Raw genomic sequence first — 22042 nt, 5'->3', positions numbered from 1 at the left:
AGGCCATCATTAGACCATACGACCCTAAAGTCAAAGCTGACTTCTCTTCTAAAACCTGGGTTTGCTTTTTCCATTACCCATTTTCGATCGGTCTTTCGTATCCGTTTTCTCCACTCATTAAGGAGTTCTTTGACATCACCGGTTTCTCTTACTCCCAGGTCATGCCAATGGTGTGGAGAGTATTGTCTACGATAGATCGCTTGAATAGAACCCATGAACTGTCCATAGGTATTCCTGAAATAGCCGCAACCTATAACCTTCGTACACACGGATCTCGCTGTTATTGCCTTTAATCCAAATCCAGTCGCCTTTACATGGTCCTCAAGGTGTCTGGTAATGATCATGATTGGAAGAAGAAATTCTTTTTCGTTCGCCGTGACTCTATTCCCAATGGAGTAAACTTGCATGTTAAATGGGTTCACAAGGGTAGGAAATTCTTAGGATAGAATTTATTTTTGCAAACAGTTTGTATTAATACGGCTTCTTTTTTGAAGTTGTGTTTGAGGATATAATAAGGTACAGGAAAGATACAAATCGAAGGCTCATGCCGTTGTTCAAAATTCCGGCACAAGATAGAGAATTCTGGTTAGAAGAAGAAACAGGGGAAACAAGCGCGACCGCTGCGAAGTCTCTTGAAAGTATGTCTTCTGGTAAATATCTTGGGTATTTCATAAAATTCTTAGGATTTCACTTTCTTGAGAATAACTTTATAAATCATTGCGCAGAGATGCCAAAGCCAAAATCTTCCTTCAGCTTTGTTGACCTGGACGATCTCATCGAGGACAAGACCGTGGTGAAACAGGAACACTCCAAGACCCTCTCCCCGAAGGTAAGGGTTCCAACAACTCGTCAAAAGAGCACCGCCCAAAAGAAAAGGAAGGCCACCACTTCAGCTGAAACTGAGCCCTTTGCCGACATGAGCAATACCGATGCTGTAGAGAAGTTGCAAGCTCTCGCCAACTTTCTTAGAACAGTAAGTATCTTTGTTTATCCTGAAAATAGTAATCTGCAGAAAAACTTAGGTTAATTCGGGGATAACAAAAAACTGAAGGTTACCATCAGAGATCCCAAGATGTTGAATTGGCTCAGAAAGAGGCTGAGATCAAGATTGCCAATCTTCTACATGCAGCTGACATAAAGAACAAGCTTCTCAAAATAAAGGACAAAGAGATTGTGAACTTCATAACTTCATTTGAGTTGGAGAAGACTGAGTTTATTGAAGAGGCCAAGAGATCTGCAGCCACCAGTATCCTGGAGTTAATGCTCAAGATGTCAGAGGAGGTGCAAGCGAAGGGCTATGTGATGGATTCCTGGAATTCTGCGGCTTGGAGGAAGAAGCTGAAGATGCTGAGGGGTGAGAAGGTTGAAGTGGTTGATGTGGCAGGTACCTCTGAGGTGATTAAGGAGACAGGTGCTAGTGAGGAGATGAAGGAGACGAAGGCTAGTGAGGTGACGGAATCAGAGAAGAAGGAGGGTGATCATGGTGATGGTGTCAAGGTTTGAACCTGGTGCTCAGGTTGTTTTGATATGTTTCTGATGGTTGTTTGAACAATTTTTATTTTGGTTGTGTAAGGATAATATAACATGCCTAGGACAATAGTTTGGGTGGAGGGATCCTAGTTCAGGACGAAGCCCAAACTGACTTTTATTTCATGCTTTTGAACAATATGATGGTTCAGGTGGATGGGCTCCTTTTTGAGCGAAACTTGAATAATCTTTTCCTGCACTATGATATTAGTATAACAACTCTTTATGACTTATGTTGGTATTTTATCCTCGTTCATGTTACTAAATCTTCAAAATAAAATTGATTTCATTAGAATTTAGAAATCTAGGTGAAGTTTCTTAACGAATTAGGTTTAATTCAATAAACCAACACGAAGTCATAAAATTCATTTTGTAAATAAGGCAAGCAGTAGTAAATAAAGAATATTCACAAATAGGAAGTCATACCAGAATCATATAGCAACTAATTCTGATAAGGTATAAATCATTTCATCCTTGTAATAAGAATATTCTTCATAATGTACTTCCAATTCCAGAAATATATTGATAGGTCTGTAATACTAACATTATCCTGAAAATAACTTCAGAAATTATGGTGACAAGGCCTCAATAAACTGGCGACTAGGCCTCAATAAACTGGCGACCAGGCCTAAACAAGCTGGCGACAAGGCCTAAACAAACTGGCAACAGGGCCTAAACAAACTGGCGACAGGGCCTAAACAAACTGGCGACAAGGCCCACAGAAGAGGTGAAAACCCCTTAAACCTTGGGAATAAACTGGCGACAAAGCCCTTAGAAGAGGTGAAAACTCCTCAAACCTTAGGAGTAAACTGGCGACAAGGCCCTTAGGGATGGTACGTCTACCATTAACTTTAGATTCAAACCAATAGCTGAGGATAGCGAGGTAACAAGTCACTATATTTCATGTGCTGGCCCCGCCTCTCGAACTATGGTTGAATAAACGTGCGCTACAGGCGATCTTAAGAAGAGGTGAAAACCCCTTAAACCTTAGAAGGCATTGAATAATACCTTAACTGGCGATAAGGCCCAAAAAAACTGGCGACAAGGCCCAAACAGACTCGCGGCAAGGACCAAATTAACTTCATTCCATGTGGGGATACCACATGTCTTCAGGCTACAAAACACTAAAATCTAGGTGAGGGGTGGGTGTTAGCCTTGCTAACACCCCTTCAATGGTTTGTCAGTAACGTGACAAAGGAATAATAATATTGAAAATGAATAAAAATGTAAATTCGAATACATACCTTAGTTGTTTAACGTCACTGTTAAATTTATCATGATAGCAATTATCCTCGGGATAGAAGTCTTACATAAAATATTTTTTGAGGTGGATAGCGTTCCAAGCCCTTGGTAGCAGGTCACCATCCAAAGTAGACAATCTGTATGCCCCCTTTCTTGTTTCTGAGTCAATCAAGTAAGGACCTTCCCACTTTGGTGAAAGCTTTCCATCCAGAGGATTTGTAGTATTCTGAAAAGCTTTTCGGAGAACTAAATCCCCTTCTTGAAATCTACGAACCCTGATATTCTTGTTGTAGGACTTTTCTATCTTCTGCTGATAAGATGCCATTCTGATCTTTGCTAAATCCCTGAGTTCTTCTACTGCATCTAGATCTTCAAGTAGACTTTGAGTATTATCTTCAGGATTCTGATGACTGACTCTAGCTGTAGGGATAACCATCTCTGTCGAGATAACTGCTTCAGCTCCAAATACCAATGAGGAAGGAGTCTGACCAGTAGCATTCTTTGAAGTGGTCCTATCTGCCCAAAGAACAAAAGGTAGTTCCTCGGCCCACTTTCCCTTCTAAGAGCCCAACTTTTTCTTCAGGTTATTGATAATGATTTTGTTGCTTGACTCGGCCTGACCATTAGCCTGAGAATGGACAGGTGTTGAGGTGATCATCTTGATTCCCCAACTGGCACAGAAGTTGGTGGTTCTCTTTCCAATGAACTGTGAGCCATTGTCACACACTATCTCTGCCGGGATTCCAAATCTTTTCAGGATATTGCGCTTGATGAATGAGATAACTTTTTTCTCTCTGACTTGAACAAAAGCTTCCGCTTCAATCCATTTCGAGAAATAATCCGTCATGGCCAACATAAAGACTTTTCTTCCTGGAGCTCTTGGTAGTTTCCCCACAATATCCATACCCTACTTCATGAAAGGCCAATGGGATATAATAGGATACAAGGGTTCTGCTGGCTGGTGCAAAATGTTTCTATGTCTCTGGCATGAATCACATTTTTGGGAATAATTCATAGCATCCCTCTTCATCGTTGGCCAAAAGTATCCGGTCCTCAGGATTTTGGAGAATAGTGCTCTGCCCCTAGTGTGATTCCCACAGTCTCCTTCATGGATATCCTGGAGAACTTGTTAAGCTTCTGCCTTTTCCAAGCACCTAAGATATGGTCCTGCAAGAGATTTTCTGTATAATATATCGTTCATTATAGTATATGGGATTACCTTTGTGCGAAAAGCCCTTGGGTTTTCATCCTTGGGGATAACTCCGTCTTGAATATATCTCCGGATTGGGATAATCCAAGAATTTTTGTTATCTTCAGGACTTTTGATTCCCATATCTTCATCATCGTCTGATATTTCGTTGACACCTTGCTCTCCTATTGCTGAGCTCAGGATATGTATAATATGAATCTTGACACCTTCCGGCATCCTGAAGGATGAAGCTAAATATGCTAGGGCGTCTGCTTCAATATTCTCTTCTCTAGGTACCTGTGAAATATCAAACATTTCGAAACACTTTGCTAGTTTTTTGATTAGCTCTAAATATTTCATTAGTTTTTCTCCTCTAACCATATATGAACCATTAAAATGATTAGCTAATAATAATGAATCAACATGTACTTGGATAAACCTGATTTTCATGTCGATTGCTAGTTGTAATCCTGCTATCAAAGCCTCATATTCTGCATCATTATTTGTGGCTTGAAATCCGCAGGATATGGATTGAGGTATAATGTCCCCCTGTGGCGATTTCAGCAGGATCCCAAGACCTGTTCCTCTAACATTTGAAGCACCATCAGTGTATAGAGTCCACTTATCTTTGGTTTCTTCAAGTTGTTGGACTTCCAAGTCTGCTTCTTCTTTAAGTTCACTGGTGAAATCAGCCACAAAGTCTGCTAATGCCTGGGATTTGATGGCAGTCCTAGGTTCACATGTTATATCATATGTACTCAGCTTCACAGACCATTTTGCCATCCTACCTGACATTTCTCGTTTTCTTAAAACAGACTTAATAGGGTAGTTAGTTTTAACAAGAATATGATGAGTTTCAAAATAGTGTCTAAGTTTAGTAGATGCCATAATAAGTGCTAAAATTAATTTCTCAAGAAAAGAATACCTGGTTTCAGCATCCAAGAGACTTTTACTTACATAATAGATGGGATGTTGTTGACCTTCGAGATCCTTGGCTAAAACTGCACTCACATCATTATTTGATACAACTAGATATAGAAATAGAGGTTCACCTTCTTCGGGTATTACCAGTAGAGGAGCAGAGGAAAGATAAGTTTTTAAGGACATTAAAGCTTCCTCATGCTTACTAGTCCATTCTAACTTCTTATTCTTCCTAAGAATATCATAAAATTTTTTGCATTTTTCTGAGGATTTGGATATGAATCTGTTGAGTGCCGCTATCCTGCCAGTCAGCCTTTGAACATCCTTGATTGATGCTGGGGATTTTAGATTCAGGATATCTTGTATCTGCTCTGGACTCGCCTCTATCCCCCTTTTGGTGACTATGTATCCCAAGAATTTGCCAACCTTCACTCCGAAATGGCACTTTGCAGGATTCAGCTTCATGTTATATTTGTCAAGGATATCAAATGCGGTCTTGAGATCCAGGATGTGATCCTCAGCTTTCTTGGACTTCACCACTATATCATCAATATAGAACTCCATCGTGTTCCCCAGTTGCTCTTTGAACATCATGTTAACTAACCTCTGATAGGTCGCACCTGCATTTCTAAGTCCAAATGGCATAGCAATATAACAATAAATACTTGTGGGAGTCATGAAGGTCGTGTCTTCTTGATCTGAGGGCTCCATATGGATTTGTTGAAATATTGAGGATGCATCCATAAATGTCAGCATCTCGTGGCCGGATGTAGCGTATACCATTGAATCTATGTGTGGTAGAGGGAATGGATCCTTAGGACAGACCTTATTCAAGTATGTGAAATCCTGATGTACTAAAAATAGTCAAATAATTATTAACTAAAATTATACTAATCTAGACACTAAGTAATACTCTAGACCCTTAAACTTAACTTAAACTACTAACCGGCAAGTGTACCGGTCGACTCTAGTACAGCTAAGTAAGTCCGGATATCGAACCCACAAGACTCTATAAATTACGAAACTAGCAAATTAGACTCAACTACAAGACGCGACTATTTATTAATGATATTTGAGGGGGATTTATCTTACTAATTAATTAAAACTTAATAATAATTAACTAATGATTACTTAACTATTAAATTAATAATAAACTAATTAAAACCTAGCCCTAATTAATATAATAATAATAATAAAACATAATCATTACCTTAAACTTAATTAATTAATTAAACTTAAACCTAATCAATTTTAAACTAATAAACAATTAAACACTTAGATTAATTCATATGACAAAGATAACTACCCAGGCCAGAATCCCCAAAGTTACGGTTATTAATTAAATGGAAAACTTAAGTTATGGAACTGGGATCAACTTAAGCTCATTTAATATCATAAGCGAGCTAAAGCTCGGGTCGAGCTTGTCTGTGAAATGCTAATTTAATACATAAAAGTCTCAAAAGAGACAAATTTTACAAATACACAAGGGGCTAGTTACGGCTTGACATGCCTAAACGAGCTTCTTATATAAGTCTCTAGCTCGATAATTAAACGAACTTTTCTCGAGGCTCGGGCTCAAGCTCAAAAGTTGGGCTCATTTCAAGCCTTTTATTAATCCGAACTCAAGTAGTTCAGCAGCAGCTTTGCTCATTTGAACCCATTGACAAGTCAAAAACCTGGAACACAAGATAAAACACATATTTTTAAAATTACAAATTTACACAAGTGAAATTACAAATAAAAAATATTATATATAAAATAATAATAATAATAATAATAATTAAAGAGCTGCCTAGCAACATAAGCATTTATCCAAAGAGAGAGACAAAGACAGAGATTTTAAAGTATCATCTATGTCATGATTTAATAGAATTGATATGAGTTTGGTTCAAAATCTAATGTTGCAGGCAGAGATAGAAGAAAGAAAACAAACAAGCAGAGCATAGACAGTATAGCATTTGTGATCTAGTGACTGAAAGAATCAATCACTCACCCACCTTTACCAAATCTAATTCTATCTTTTCTTTTCTTTCACCACAAAAAGAATCTTAACCCATCTCTCTTACTTTCTCTCTCTAAAATCCCAACTAAAAACCCTCATGTCTTTCTGATTCAAACCCATCTGTCTCTACATGTCTACAACCACTAGGGTTTTGATCTTGGGTGGGTTCAGAACCAAACAGGCCGGAAGAGCCTCCTGCCGCGGTAGTTAGTTAGTTCAGTTATTGTTTTCTTTTTTTTCGATATGGGTTATTTGTTGAAAGAAGCTCTCAAGACTCTCTGTGGTGTTAATCAATGGTCTTATGCTATTTTCTGGAAGATTGGCTGTCAAAACCCTAAGTAAGTTACTTACTTGCTTGCTTCATTTTAATCCTTGTTTTAATGTTTTGGCTTCTGTTTGATATAATGTCATCTTCTTTCAAACATATTAGAATCATGGGTCTGAAATACCAAAGCCTGAGATCAAAGAATCGTGCCTAAAAATAAGTTTTTTTTAGTAAAGCTTAGCTTATTTTTTATATGATTCTCATTTAGTTTTTTAACTTTTTATTTATATTGTATTTATATAAAATTATGATAAAACTTGCTATATTTTAGCAAATGTAAAAAAAAATATAATTATAGATGTATATGAATTAGTTAATAAATAATAAACGAGCGTAACTCAAACTTTAGAAACAAAGCTCAAAACGAGCTCGTCAGTTAAACGATCCAAGCTGATAACATGAGCTAAGAATGTGATTTTGCTTTAGGGCATAAAAGATTATTTGAGGAGATTTGGTGTTTTGGATATAGTTTATAAGATCTGACATGTTATTGATTTGATTCTGTATGGTCTTTTTAATATTTGACTTGTGAATTTTGGTTGGTGTTGTTGGATTCTAATATTTAGATTCCTTTGATTTGTCTTGGTGCAATGTCAGTTGAGGAAACAGGGCAGGTATATTGTGGTATAGTGTCTGGTTTATTGTAGGTTAGTGTCTGTTATTGTTTGTATTCTTTCTCCTGACTCCATGTGTTGTAATTTCACTTGTGTTTTCAAGGACACTAGTACTAGTTTAACGGGTCGGAATCTAAATCCGGATATTATAATTTATTAACGCGTACGGTTCGTGTGATTTTTCATGTATATATGAATCCAAAAGCAAATAATTTTCTCCCAATTGAAGGGATGTTTTTGAAATTTTAGTAATCATAATAAATCTATTTATTTATTTATATTTTATTTTGTAGGTTGAAAGGGTAAGATTGTAAAGAACCAACCTACTTGTTTGGCACGTAAAAGTCGCTCAACAAATTTTTAGTACAGTATAGTCATTGAATTTGTTTAAAATACGTGTACTGGTGATTTTTAAAGAAAATGTCATTTACTGTTTAAACGGGTCAAGATTTAAATTTTAAAAAATGCTGACATAGATATATTTTTTTTATTGTATAACATGGTATTAATTTTTTAATAACCTAACATGGTATTAATTATTTTTATTATGTTCCATGGTATTAAACCTAGATTAGAATGCTTAAAATATTATTATAATTATGGGATGAACACTCTAGTTGTGGTTACTTATGGATTATTTTTATTGTCCATCACTTGCTAACTAGTTTTTTATATTTTATTTTAGGCTTTTAATATGGGAAGAATGTTATTATGAACCCGTGATTTATACTAATGGCGCACATGGAGTTCAAACCACAAATAAAATCGACTTGCTTGTAACGAAAATGATGAAAGACAACTACATCAATCTTTTAGGAGAAGGGTGAGTCTCTAAAGCGTCATTTTTTGTTTTGTGTTTTATTGTTTACTAAGTTCTTAACATTATTTCAGATTAGTCGGGAGGGTTGCATTTACTAGAAATCATCAGTGGATTATACGGGATAACAAAATCCTAGGCGTCCATCCACCCGAGGTCTAAACTTATCTATTTAGATTAACTCATTAGAGGTCACTCTTACTGGCTAGAGCCTAGAAGGTTTAATGTTTGACCGTTCTGTGTAGGCTAGGTTAACCCGAAACAATTTTGTTCAAGTTTTTTAGAATTTATATGAATAATTAGTGTCAAATATTATTAAAAAAGCTATATTATAATAATAATAATAATAATAATGATCTATTTTTTTTAATATAAAATGCTTTACGCGGTTTTATGCATTAAATACTCTTTTGGTTAACTTACTTAATTAATAATAATAACAATTTTTTTTAATGTTATTTTAATAATAATATTTATTTTTTATATAAAATGTGCCACTAGGTTTTATGCATTAAAATACACGTTAAGTAACTTAATTAACAATAATATTATTTTTATATATATATAAAATGCTTTACGAGGATTTATGCATTAAATACACATATGTTAACTTAATTAATAATAATAAAAATCTGTTTTTTTTATTGTTAGTTTGATCATAGCAAAAATAACTATTTTATATAAATTACTTTACGAGGTTTTGTGGACTAAATACACTTGCGATTGTCTTAATAAATAAAAACAACAATTATAATAATACTAGTTTGAGCCCCGTGTATTACACGGGAATTTATGAAAATTTTAAAATTTTGAACATTTATCAAAATACAATCGACAACACAATTATCATATATTGTTAATAAAATTACAATTTATATTAAAAATATAGGAATTACTAAAGAAACATTACAGCAAATATGTACTAATAAGAGAAAATTTCCTTGTACACTATGTTTGAGGTTGTGTTGGTCAATATACCAGTTTATCAATAATCAAAATTTTTAGTCAATGTTTGCCTGTAAATCTTGATGAAACGACGTATAGATGCCCGTGTGAAAACACATGTTCTTTCAAGTACAAGCCAACCATAAATACTAAAACAAGATTATGTTTAAAATCTTAATCTTATCTTAAATATATATAAACGAAGTCTCCTTAAATTCTCTCAAGCCACCAGATTGCTTCATTTGTAAATGAAGGTTTCTCATGCATGTAAATCGAATTCACGGGTTTGGGTCTCACCAAACCCAGACAACCTTTTAAACGGGTTATAACATCTCATATATTAAAAATTAATCTCATCAATTACTTGATATGAAAATCCTATAAAATAGGGATATGCTAACAAATAGTATCCGTTTTTTAAAGATATTATTTATAATTAATAAACAATTTTATAGTAAAAAAAATCGGGTTGTGGGTCTCACCAAACTCATATAGCTTTTAAACAGGGTTATAACATCTCATTTATTTGTGAAACCTGTTCATCATCAAATCCTAAGTATACTAATAATTTCCTTACAATAAATAAAATTAAAATCTAAAAAAATATATTAATATTAGAAATGAATAATATAAAACAACTCCGTATTACAGGGAATAAAAGCTAGTTATATATATGATAGCTAAGAAAAGAGCTTCATGATTCTATCTTTCCAAAATAAACCAAAAGAATACATTTAAATTGTTAGTATATCGATAAACAAATTTACGAGAATGTAGTCAAATGTATATAATGAAAATTTTCAAGGAAGAAAGTATTATAATTGATTTTATTTTATGTACCTGAAAATACTAAAAAAAATAATAATAAAACAATATTCCGACCACTTCAATCTCATCTGGCATGTTCTTTTTCTATAGCTAAATTGTTTCATTTTATGACGTTAAAATATAAAAAGAAGAAATAAATAAACATTAATACACTTGTTTTATATATACATAAGAATAATACTATTTTGGGTTAGGTAATGACCCACATGGGATCCAAATAACAAAATGGGTTTAAAAATATGAGGATGATTGAGAGAGTGACAAGTGGCACAAAATGGTATTCTTTTATTAGAGTAGTAGATTAACACCTTCAAAAAAATAATAATAACATTAACAATCTGTCTTTAAATGTTAAATTCAATAATACTTTCGGTTAACTTGATTAATAATAATATTAACAATCTGTTTTTCAATGTGCTAACAGGTATCTAATGAGGTTTATACACAATTCTCAGCTGGCATTCAGGTAAAGCAATATTTAGATTTAAAATTCCAGTAATCATTAAAATTTCTTGCCTGCAAAATTGTAACAGTTCTCTATTTTTTGTAACAGACAATAGCGGTTATTCCTGTTCATCCTCACGGTGTTGTTCAACTCGGTTCAACCTCAACTGTAAGTCCATCTTGGTCTTCTGATTTTCAAATTTACATTTTTTAAGCAAAAACATTTAGGGTTTGGATCAAATACAAATGAAATAACGTGTTTAACATGAGTATCAAGTAGAGTAATTATATATACAAGTAGGTTAATTTCATTTGTACGTTAACTTTCCCCAAAACATTTAAATACTATAATTTGTTTCAATCTGCTATATTTTATTACAGATCATGGAGAATATGGGATTTGTGAATGATGTCAGTAGTTTAATTTCTCAACTCGGATGCGTTCCCGGTGCGTTATTATCAGAAAACTACAATATTAATCAAAATCTTCAGGAAACCGTCTGTCATTCATCAGGGAAAACTAAAGTGACAGACTGTACACTTTTTACTCCTGGCATATGCAACCGAACAGGCCCCACCCGAGCTCATGTCCACTCACCTCAGGCTTCCAGAAGCAGTGGTCAACAAACTGCTTTTGATCCATTTTCAACAAACTATGACCCATTAAGATTAATGGAACAACATATTGTATCGTATGCGCATTTGGGGTATACTGGGAATGAAATTATGATGTCTCGGATAACAGAGTCGAACAATGTTGCAAGCTCGGGTCAACGGTCTTTTCCAGATGCCCGTTTTGGTAAGTGTGCTTTAAGTTTAGATTCAGCTAGAGGCCACATGGCGGGTCGGGTTCCATTGACCTGAAATGGTTTTCATAAAAAAATGTTATTAACAATTAGCGTGCCAAACATGATTTAAAACTAGAGGTGGCAATGGGAGTAGGTTGGGTTGAATTTTGGTGATGGGTCAGGATAGGTATGGGTCAGGTCAGGATGGATATGGGTCAGGATGGATTTTTAAAATAAAGGGTTAGGATGGATATGGGTCAAGATGGGTAAAACTAACCCATCTTGACCCAAGTGAAGGTTGACATACAAAGGGTTTTAAAAACCCGTCAAAAAAATATTCAAAAAAACTATTAAAAAAATAAAAACTAAAAATATAAATAAAAAACGCAAAATGTAAAATAACTAAAATGTTTCCCCCATCATCCTCGTTTATTAAAAAAAACACGTTTTGTAACGGTTCAGGTTCGAGTTTTTCGGGGGGTTTTTTCGGTTCGGTTTTGTTTTTTTTCATTTCGGTTGGTTTCAGTATCTACTCGGTTTCAATGATTTCGGTTTCAGTGTTGTTTTGTTTTAGTCAGTTTTTTCGGTTGCATTTCATTTTTTTTTGTTTCGTTTCGATTCATTTGTTTTATTTTGGTCGGCTACGTTTCAGTTTTTTTGTTTCGTTTTGGTAAGCTTTTTGATTGCATTTCGCTTTTTTTTTGTTTCGTTTTGGTCAGTTTTTCTATTTCGGTTCAGTTTCGTTTCAGTTTTTTTGTTTCGTTTGGTCGGTTCAGTGTTTTTGACTCGTTTTGGTCCGGTTTTTAAACTGCATTTAGTTTTTTATGTTTCCTTTTGGTCAGTTATTCAGTTTCAATTCGGTTTTTGTGTTTCGTTTCGGTCGTTTTTCTATTTCGGTTTAGTTTCGTTTCGGTTTTTTTGTTTCGCTTTGGTCGGTTCAGTGTTTTTGTTTTGTTTTGGTCAGCTTTTCAGTTGCATTTCGCTTTTTTTTTTGTTTCATTTTGGTCAGCTTTTCGGTTTCGGTTCAGTTTCGTTTTGGTTTTTTTTGTTTTGGTCGATTCGGTGTTTTTGTTTTGTATTGATTTCAGCTTTTCAGTTGCATTTCGTTTTTTTTTTGTTTCGTTTTGGTAAGCTTTTCGGTTTCATATCGATTTTTTTGTTTCGTTTTGGTCGTTTTTCTATTTCAATTCAGTTTCGTTTTGTTTTTTTTGTTTCGTTCTGGTCGGTTCGGTGTTTTTGTTTTGTTTTGGTCCGCTTTTCAGTTGCATTTCACTTTTTTTTGTTTCGTTTTGGTCAACTTTTCGGTTTCATATCGGTTTTTTGTTTCGTTTTGGTCGTTTTTCTATTTCGATTCAGTTTTGTTTCGGTTTGGTCGATTCTGTGTTTTTGTTTAGTTTTGGTTAGCTTTTCGGTTGCATTTCGCTTTTATTTTTTTCGTTTTGGTCAGTTTTTCGGTTCCATTCCCGTTTTTTTGTTTCGTTTCGGTCGGTTTTCTATTTCGGTTCAGTTTCGTTTTTGTTTCGTTTTATTCGGTTCGGGGTTTTTGTTTCGTTTTGATTGATTTTTGGGTTTTGGATGAGTTTTGTTTCGCACGTGATAGTTTGGGTATTTTGAATTAGATAAATTTCGGATAAATTGGATATTTTGTTTTGATCAATTTTAACCTATAAATGAAACTCACTTGTATATTTCCAACCCATCTTGTCCCCATTGAAGAACTTTTATGATCCATCCTAACCCATTTTATTTTTAAAGTTTATCCATCTTGACCCAAAACAATCCATTTGGGTTGGGTTTGCCACCCTTATTTAAAACACTATAATTTTAAAATAATTACGTTAGGTGACTTAACCTGTTTGATATATATATATATATATATATATAGGGTTGGTATCATTTAAGAACTCTAAAAAAATTAAGAACTCTTAGGAACTCTAAGCAACCAAACGTTTTTTTAATTTTTTTTTATGTATTAACATTATTTAATAGTAGTTTTATCATATTTTATATAAAAAGTTTTGATTACATATGTTAATCACAAGTTTACATATGTGTAAAATTTATAACTAACAAATTTACATAGGTGTAAACAAAAAGCATAGATATGTATAGAAACTAATTTTCAAAATTGTAATTGTAAATATACATATAGAAAAATGATAAAACTACACTCAATTAACGTTAACATACAAAAAGTTTTATAAAAAACGTTAGTTTTTAAGGGTTCTTTCAAGTTCTTAAATAATTTAACATTTCTGTAATGATACTCATCCTATATATATATATATATATATAAAAGGGTTCAAATAAAAAGAAGTTGTTTCCTAGGAATGGTAAGAACCAATAGAATTTTGACATTTGGCATTAAAACCTATGGTGAAAGAATAATTCTAGGAAACTATGTCGGTTATAATGGTAAAAGAGTAATTCTAGGAAACTACGACGGTTTTTGGTAATTTTAAATCTCCACGATTGATTAATATGATCCAATGGCTATGATTTATTCTTAGTCTTCCTAGGAAACTACTTATTTTTAGGATAACCCTCCCCTATATATATATATATATATTAATATATATTACATTTTTAGCTAGTTTTTAACTTATTTGTTTGACCTAGGGTTGTGCATGGGCTGGTTTGGGACTCAAAACAGAACCAAAAAGCGAAAATCGATTTTTGAAAACGTTCGGTTTAGGTTTTTTTGGACTTTGTTTTTACAATGGGTGCGGTTTCAGATTTTCATTTTTACCATTTGGGCTTGAAAATTTTGTGTAAAAAAGTGGCCCAAATGATGAAAAAGGGCCTGAAACATTGGGCCTAAATTTTTTGTTAAATTATTAATTATTACACATTTAGACCTAAAATTTTTGGCTCAAAATTTTTGGATATAGAAATGGCCAAATGTTGAAAATGGGCCTGCAACTTTGGGCTTAAACTTCTTTGTTAATTAATAATTAATTGATTATTACCGGTCATTAATTTCTTGTAAATTACTTTAAATCGGTTTTCACAATTCAATTCGGTTTTTGGTTATAGCAAAACCGGAACCGAACCCAAAAATCCGTTTTTTAAAAAACATAAAACCAAACTGTCAGTTTTTTTATTAGGTTTGGTTATTTCGATTCAGTTACGTCAGCTATTCTATTCACTAAAACTTGTGTTTATCTTGCAGACGAGCAGTGCACGAAGATCAATTTGACTTCCAATAATGAAAACCTAGAGCACGAACTATTTCAGGCCCTTACAATGTCATCAGAAGAAACATGTTTGAAACCTCCATCAAGTGATGACTTGTTTGACGTTGTGGGAATGGATTTAAAAACCAAGTTATTCAGTGGAAATCAGGATACCTTTACTAATAACCGAATGGAACCAAACGATTGTGCGGTTTTAGATTCATTCACAGTTTATGATGGAGAATCTGATAGCGGAATCTATTCATCAACCGCCAGTGATCATCTTCTAGATGCAGTTGTCTCCAAGACTCACTCAACTTCCAAACAAATTGCAGATGATACTTTATCATATTCATCACCGTGCTGGGCTAATCGGGGGATTAATGTGATTGGTGGGCCCAAATGTGTAAAAATTACAGGGGTAACACGGTCTTTTTCTTATAAGTCTGGGGTTTCAAAAGAAGATGGAGGGAACTTTTCTGATTCCAATTCTATAATTTCATCACAAGTCAACTCTTGGGTTGACCAAAGACGGGATTTGAAGAAAGATTGTGGTGTTGCATCTGGGTATGTTAAAAAGAGTGATGATGTCGGCAAATCGAACCGTAAGAGACTTAAACCAGGAGAAAACCCTAGACCTAGACCTAAAGATCGCCAAATGATTCAAGATCGTGTGAAAGAATTAAGAGAAATTGTTCCAAATAGTGCCAAGGTTAAAATGGCTTTCTATCTATTAGTTTTGAGTTTACAAAACTTAAAATATAATGTTTTGCGAATTGCGACCCCAAGGTTTGACTTTTACTAAGATTTGGTTAATTTCCTTCTAAATAATCTGTTTGACCAGAAGTAAAGGTGGGCATTTTTAACCCGTTTTCTCAAATATGAGTCGATTTGGGTTGTGTTTTATTTCAAAAGTAAGCTTTGCAGGCACACGGGGCGGGTTAGATGAAAGGTCAAACATGATTTTGAGAAATATGAGTTGGGCTCAAAATAGTTGTGGGTGTTGTTAAAACCCATTTTTATTCGTTTTAAGTTAACAAGTTTATAAGAATGCCCCATTTTGATCCGTTGCCAAATTATAATAGACCCACATTGGCCTGTTCAAGTTGACTTAAAAGAACCCAAATGCAAAGATTGACTTCTATAGTTTTTATTACAATCATAATTAACGTTTTAATTATTTACAAAAAAAATGGGTTAAAAGTGTCGACCCAACCTTGGGATGTTCGCTTTGACTGATGATCTGTTTCAACTTGGTACTCAATCCGACCCGAACCTGACCCATCTTGCCACATTTGAAGTGTATGTTTTTCTTATATTATTTTTGTTATTATAAACAGTGTAGCATCGATGCATTGCTAGAACGCACCATCAAGCACATGGTTTTCTTGCAAAGTGTTACAAGGCATGCAGACAAGCTAAAACACACTGGTGAATCAAAGGTATATTTTTAGATTAAATTATTGCTTGTATTTTGGAAGAACCGTATGTTAACAGGTTTTTGTTATTTGATTCAACTATAGCTTGTGAGCAAGGACGGTGGAGTATTGTTGAGGGACAACTTTGAAGGAGGTGTAACATGGGCGTACGAGGTCGGTTCACAATCAATGGTCTGTCCTATAATAGTCGAGGATCTCAGTTCACCTCGTCAAATGCTTGTGGAGGTAGGTACCAGCTGCCAGCTGGCATTTTATCACCTAAACACATGCGGTATGTTGAATGCGCACTTAGGATGACTAGGACTGTTCAAAAAGCGGGCAGCTCGATCATGGCTCGGCTCATGGCTCGCTCGTTTAAACTACACCCCAACTTTTTAATATGCATATATAGTAGTAATAATAATACAAAGAATAAGAATAATATAATAATACTAATAACAGCGTATGAAAACATTTTAAAAAAGAACAAAAAGTAACACATAATATTTTGAATCTGCGTCAATCTTTAAAAATGTTTGAGAAAAAACAAAACATAAGACATGATATTATTAATATTCTATTTATATATTTTGCATCATGTGTTAAAAATTTGTTTTTGCCTTTTAAATATCAATGTGCAATAACAAATTAACGAGCCGGCTCAGTGAGTCACAAGGTGGCTCGACTTTTCAGCTCATTAATATAAACGAGCTGAATCATACAGGCTTGTTAACTTCAAGCTCAAGCCTGAGCCCATTTTGGCTCGGTATATTAAGAAATGACACCTGTATGTTTGCTTGTGTCGGGTTGCAGATGCTATGTGAAGAACGAGGCTCGTTTTTGGAGATAGCGGATGGTATTAAAGGATTAGGATTAACCATCTTGAAAGGGGTGATGGAGTCGCGTAACGACAAGATATGGGCCCATTTTACTGTAGAGGTAACACTATACGACACTAATCAATCAATAACTTATGTTAAAACCAGTTATATTTAACAAACACTTGACATTAACAGGCCAACAGGGATGTAACAAGAATGGAAATTTTTCTTGCACTTGTTAGCCTTTTAAATCAAGGTGCCAAAAATGGTGGTAATTGCGGTGTGAATGCTAATATTTCAGTCCATGAACAATCTTTCGCCAGGTGGCAAACAACCCTATGAGTGTTGGACCGAGTAGTGTTCAGTAACGGGTCACGGTGTGGCTTGGAGATGTTGAGAGCGGGTCTGCTATGACCGACATGATCCCAGCCTGGTTTTCGTTGTTGACCAAATGTGTATGTTATTAGTCAAACTGACTGAAACTTGTTCTTGTAAAATTCTTGTAGTTGTTTTAGAGGTTTGGTGCGCACATGTAGCTGAATCTTGGTGTTCATTTATGTGTTTTTTACCGGTTGTTTTTAATATAGTTTTTTGCTCCCAGTTCCACTATTATTTTTAGTTTATATAAACTATTTTGCCTAACAATGTATTTTGCATTCAGTTAACTTATACATATAATTTGATTTGTGTTGGTCAGTTCTTCATGCAAGTAATAGAAAAACATGAATAAAAATAAACCTATGAACCTGTTACAGCATGGAGAGTAATAATCGTAACATAGTATGATGTAGTCGACATGTTTTTTATCTTGATCGAGTTCCCCTTTAGGATGTATAGTTAAGAATGGTGTTAGAGTTCTTGAGAGGAACCAGGTTTAGGAGAGAGGATTATACACCCAAGGGGAAACCCTTTAATAGCTAGTAAATGTAATATGACCCATCAACAATTTATTTTGATATATTATTATATATATGATAATGATGGTCATATTAATAAATATATAATATATATTTATTCTTACATTCTCCCACTTGGCCGAGTAATAATTTATTATGAGTATTAGATAAGCCTGATCAGGAGTTAACACTCATTTTAGCTTTAAACTTAAACTGGAGCAGAGAAATACAGTCATTGAATTGTACATCAGCTCAAGACCCTCATTAATCATACTGCAATCCTTATTTAAAACCTAAGTAGTTATGATCAAAATTTTCAAGTAAGCTCTTCCAAACGTTTGATTTGTATATGAATTCGTCTATATGTCATTATGCATGCAGAAAATATTAAAAGACGTACAAAATCAAAACTGATGAGGATATTTAATAGTTAATCATTCATAGTATGATATGCGGTTGCGCATAGTCATCAATAGCACGCCATTATTATAAGCACTTTCATAATATTTGTGGGTGAGACTTTTAGTTGTCGGATCCTTAAGCATATCATGAATGTATTCGATACGAAAATTTAGATTCCTCAATTCGTTCATAAACGAATAATTAGTTTCATATTGAAATTTATTGCAGCACCTCTCGAACTGTTACTGTTTGAGAAAACATGATAGCTGACTTTATCACAATTAGTCTTCAATATATATTTTATATGAATAATAAAACTTATGAGTCCACTGATAAATTTCAACAACATTTATTGTTAATTGCATTGTGACTAATCAACATTATGTCATTATAACTTAGATTGTTGTTATCAGTTCATTATGACTCCTCCATGAGATAGATTTATCTGCTGACACAAGAATATATCCCGAAAATTACATTATGTTATCTTTGAATATAACAAAGTTTAGAATAGTCTACCGGTTTGAATTCTCACTTCTTCTTTTAAATTATAGTCTTTCGTTTCTTTTAAAAATATTTTAATACTCTTTTAGATGCTTCACATTAATCTAGACATATCTAGTGTGTTGCAATTTTGAGTAATATCTGAACGAGTATAGACTTGAACCTACATAAGGCTTCTACTTAATGAAGCATAAGGTAATAATCTCAAAGATCCTATTATCCTTTAAATAAAGCAATATTGTTTGTTACATGTGTAAGAACCCATTTAAGGTAAACTTATAGAAAAAAACTAACGTCCCTTTGGGTCTATCTCAGAATGTTATGATATCTATTACGTAAGGAATATCTCTAAGGTCTATCATATCAAAGTATGTACGAACAATGTTTTGACTTATGTAACATATACTTGTCAGAAGAATGTCATCTATATAAGACAAGTTTGTTTTTAGTTGTTCCCACTCATCTTGAGGTAGATATATTAATCCACTTAGTTTTTTATGAAAATAATTGTATAAAGATTTTATCACATTTTGATGTTTGCATTAACCCATATGTGAATTTTATTGACTTATAGACTAAAAGTTCTTTGACCTTCAGTTTATAACTTTTAGGTTATTTTATGAACAAATAAGTATGTAAGCCGATTGTTAGGGAAAGTTGTTTTAATGTTCATCTAATGTAGCTCTTAACTATTATAAGCTACTAGAACAATAATGATACTTAAAGAAATCTTTTGTAATGTAAGTAAGAAGATTCTTTGATAATTGGTTTCTCCTTGAATAAAACCTTTAACAATCAATCATGCTTCTTAATGTCTTAACTTTATTATTATTATTAGTATTATTATTATTATTATTATTGGGATTTAGTTTAGTTATAAACACTCTTAGGTGATTCAACCAAATCTCAAATGTTATTCTGACTTATGGAGTCAATTTTGCTAATAATAGCTTTATTCCATTTAGAAGATTAATTGATTTAAAGGTTTAATTATAAGGAGTATGATCATTAAATTTTCCAACATCCATTTCAACTTTAGTTAGGGAGGTTACATAATCATCAATGTCAGTAGGTTTTAAAACCTAGATGGCCTCTTAAGTTGATTATTGGGTAATTTTAAAAGTCTCAGTTTTATGGATTAGCTCTTAGTTAGGTTGCTATCATTTTCAGTATTCTAAGTGTGTAAGAGTTGGTGCAGTATGGTGTACAAGAGGTGTAACTAGAGTTAAATTTGGAGTAAAATTTAATGACTCTCTCCCCCCGCCTCTTGTACTTTTAACAAGTCATTATAGGACTTTTACTGCTCCCACTGACCTTAGAAACTCTTAGGAAATTATCATGCTTATGGTCAATATTTAAAGACCAATAGATTCTAACAGAGAAATAAATTAATAATTTAAGTTGTTGTAGTTTCTCTTAGTTAGGATTAATTTAAAAAGAAATCTGAATTTGCCCACGTTTAAGCAACAATGAAACTTTTGTAAGAGCAGTAGTAAATTCAAAAGAGATCAGTTTTAATGGAATAATGTTGTAATGGAGCAGTGTCTTGTACAACAGGTGTAATTGATATATTATCAATTTTCACTCCACCACCTCTTGCAAATCTTGTAAGTTATGACTGAGACACTTAAGGCTCCCACTGATCTTTAATATCTCTAGAAAAATATAAGGGAAGTTTCAATGATGTACATGACATGGGAATTTGTCATATATATATATATATATATATATATATATATATATATATATATATATGTTAGACTTGATTTGATTTCATTAACGTCTAGATGTCATAATAAACTTAGGGACATATTTAGATGAAATCGCATTAAGTATATATGAATGGATCTCTTTAAGACCGTGGACCATAGAAGACAGATATGATACAAGTAAATAGCCTTTTAAATGATAAAGAATTATGTCTGAATATTCCTTTCAAATAAGTTCCACGAATGTAAGTGAAATATAACTTCTGGTGGACCCATACTTATTTCTTATGCCAAGTAATGTTTAGGGCATCTAACACATGATTAAAATAACTTGAAATGGCATTATAAAAAATCACCCTCATCAACCATGTCATGATTTCTCATGAAATTTGGTTTTAATGGATGAATTTTATAGGTCTCATTTGTCTTTTGTTAAGTTTTTATTTGCATGATAACAAAAGTTGTGAAAGTATATATTATCATGTAGTTCTATTTTATAAATGTTTCAATCCAGATATTGATAACAAATAAAATGAATGAGAGTTTAAGGTAAGAGTGACTTTATGTTGGCTATGCAAACCTTATAACTGTCATAATGTAGCTTAAGTATTGATACTAAATTCAGATTAATCTCCGGAATATTTAAGGTATCATAATGCGTAATTAAAAGACAGTTTATCATGGTTCTAATAACCTTAACATGTAAATTTGTCACTGACACTCATGTTAGTTATTTGCTGATTTCAGGTAAACATATAGAACTAGACTCAACCAATCATGTGTTAATGGGAATATTATGATTAGCAGACTTAAATATCATTTATACAACTATCAGTTTTAGCCAGTTGTTCTTTTGAATTATGGACAGTCTTGTAATACTTATAACTAATCTAATGACATATATTTGCAATGAGACTTCTCCTTAGAGAACTTAAAGCTGGAAGTAATACTTGTATTTTATCTATGAACCTTAGAATTATCTTCTTTTAAGTTTTAGTGGTGTGAGTTGAATAACATTTTATTTCCAATGACATTTCTTTTCTTCTACATATGTTGCTGATCAACACACTCATTTTCCTTTGGTACTTTTGAGTGTTATAGTTGATTCTTAAGGCACCAAATTATACTATTGAAAATTTTAGTATGTAATGTACTATAAAATTGTACTTAATTTCATGTGTGAACCCTTAATTTTATGGGTCATGGTATTGTACATTATGATGTATTCAGGGATACCATTTAACCTTATAGTTAGAATTTAAAAGGAATGCATGCATCTTAGGAGTTATTTTGATTAGTCGTAGGAAAAACTAAATCTAGAATAACTCTAGTGATAACATTTCGATAAATAAGTTTTTGATATCATTATCATAAGAGACATTATGATTGACTCATTCCATTTGTTATGCTCTAGTTTCCATTAGAATGATTATTATTAGAAAGAGCAATAGGATAATCATATCATTTCTTAAGA

The 22042-nt window shown here is 33.2% G+C and overlaps 1 protein-coding gene across 1 annotated transcript; it reads left to right on the top strand.

Moving 5' to 3' along the window:
* Nucleotides 1-7041: 7041 nt before the first annotated feature.
* On the top strand, nucleotides 7042-17506 carry LOC143586264 (transcription factor LHW-like). Its single transcript, XM_077067847.1, has 11 exons — nucleotides 7042-7219; nucleotides 8506-8643; nucleotides 8712-8793; nucleotides 10835-10876; nucleotides 10964-11023; nucleotides 11236-11653; nucleotides 14815-15530; nucleotides 16159-16260; nucleotides 16342-16482; nucleotides 17050-17175; nucleotides 17253-17506. The coding sequence occupies exons 1-11, from the start codon at nucleotides 7125-7127 to the stop codon at nucleotides 17397-17399; spliced, it is 2067 nt and encodes a 688-aa protein (XP_076923962.1). The 5' UTR covers nucleotides 7042-7124; the 3' UTR covers nucleotides 17400-17506.
* Nucleotides 17507-22042: the final 4536 nt, after the last annotated feature.

Source organism: Bidens hawaiensis, unplaced genomic scaffold (assembly GCF_021521415.1).
Source record: "Bidens hawaiensis isolate Kalapana, Puna unplaced genomic scaffold, B.hawaiensis_p1.1 tig00034594_1, whole genome shotgun sequence".
In the NCBI taxonomy this organism is placed as follows: domain Eukaryota; kingdom Viridiplantae; phylum Streptophyta; class Magnoliopsida; order Asterales; family Asteraceae; genus Bidens; species Bidens hawaiensis.
Note: the sequence above shows the minus strand (reverse complement) of the source record. Positions and strands in the feature narration are given on the sequence as shown.

Excerpts from the sequence above, each read along its gene's own strand:
- LOC143586264 (XM_077067847.1), top strand. The coding sequence starts at position 7,125 with ATGGGTTATTTGTTGAAAGAAGCTCTCAAGACTCTCTGTGGTGTTAAT. Across the intron at positions 7,220-8,505 it reads ATTGGCTGTCAAAACCCTAA|GCTTTTAATATGGGAAGAAT; the intron begins GTAAGTTACTTA and ends ATTTTATTTTAG. Across the intron at positions 8,794-10,834 it reads TAGGCGTCCATCCACCCGAG|GTATCTAATGAGGTTTATAC; the intron begins GTCTAAACTTAT and ends ATGTGCTAACAG.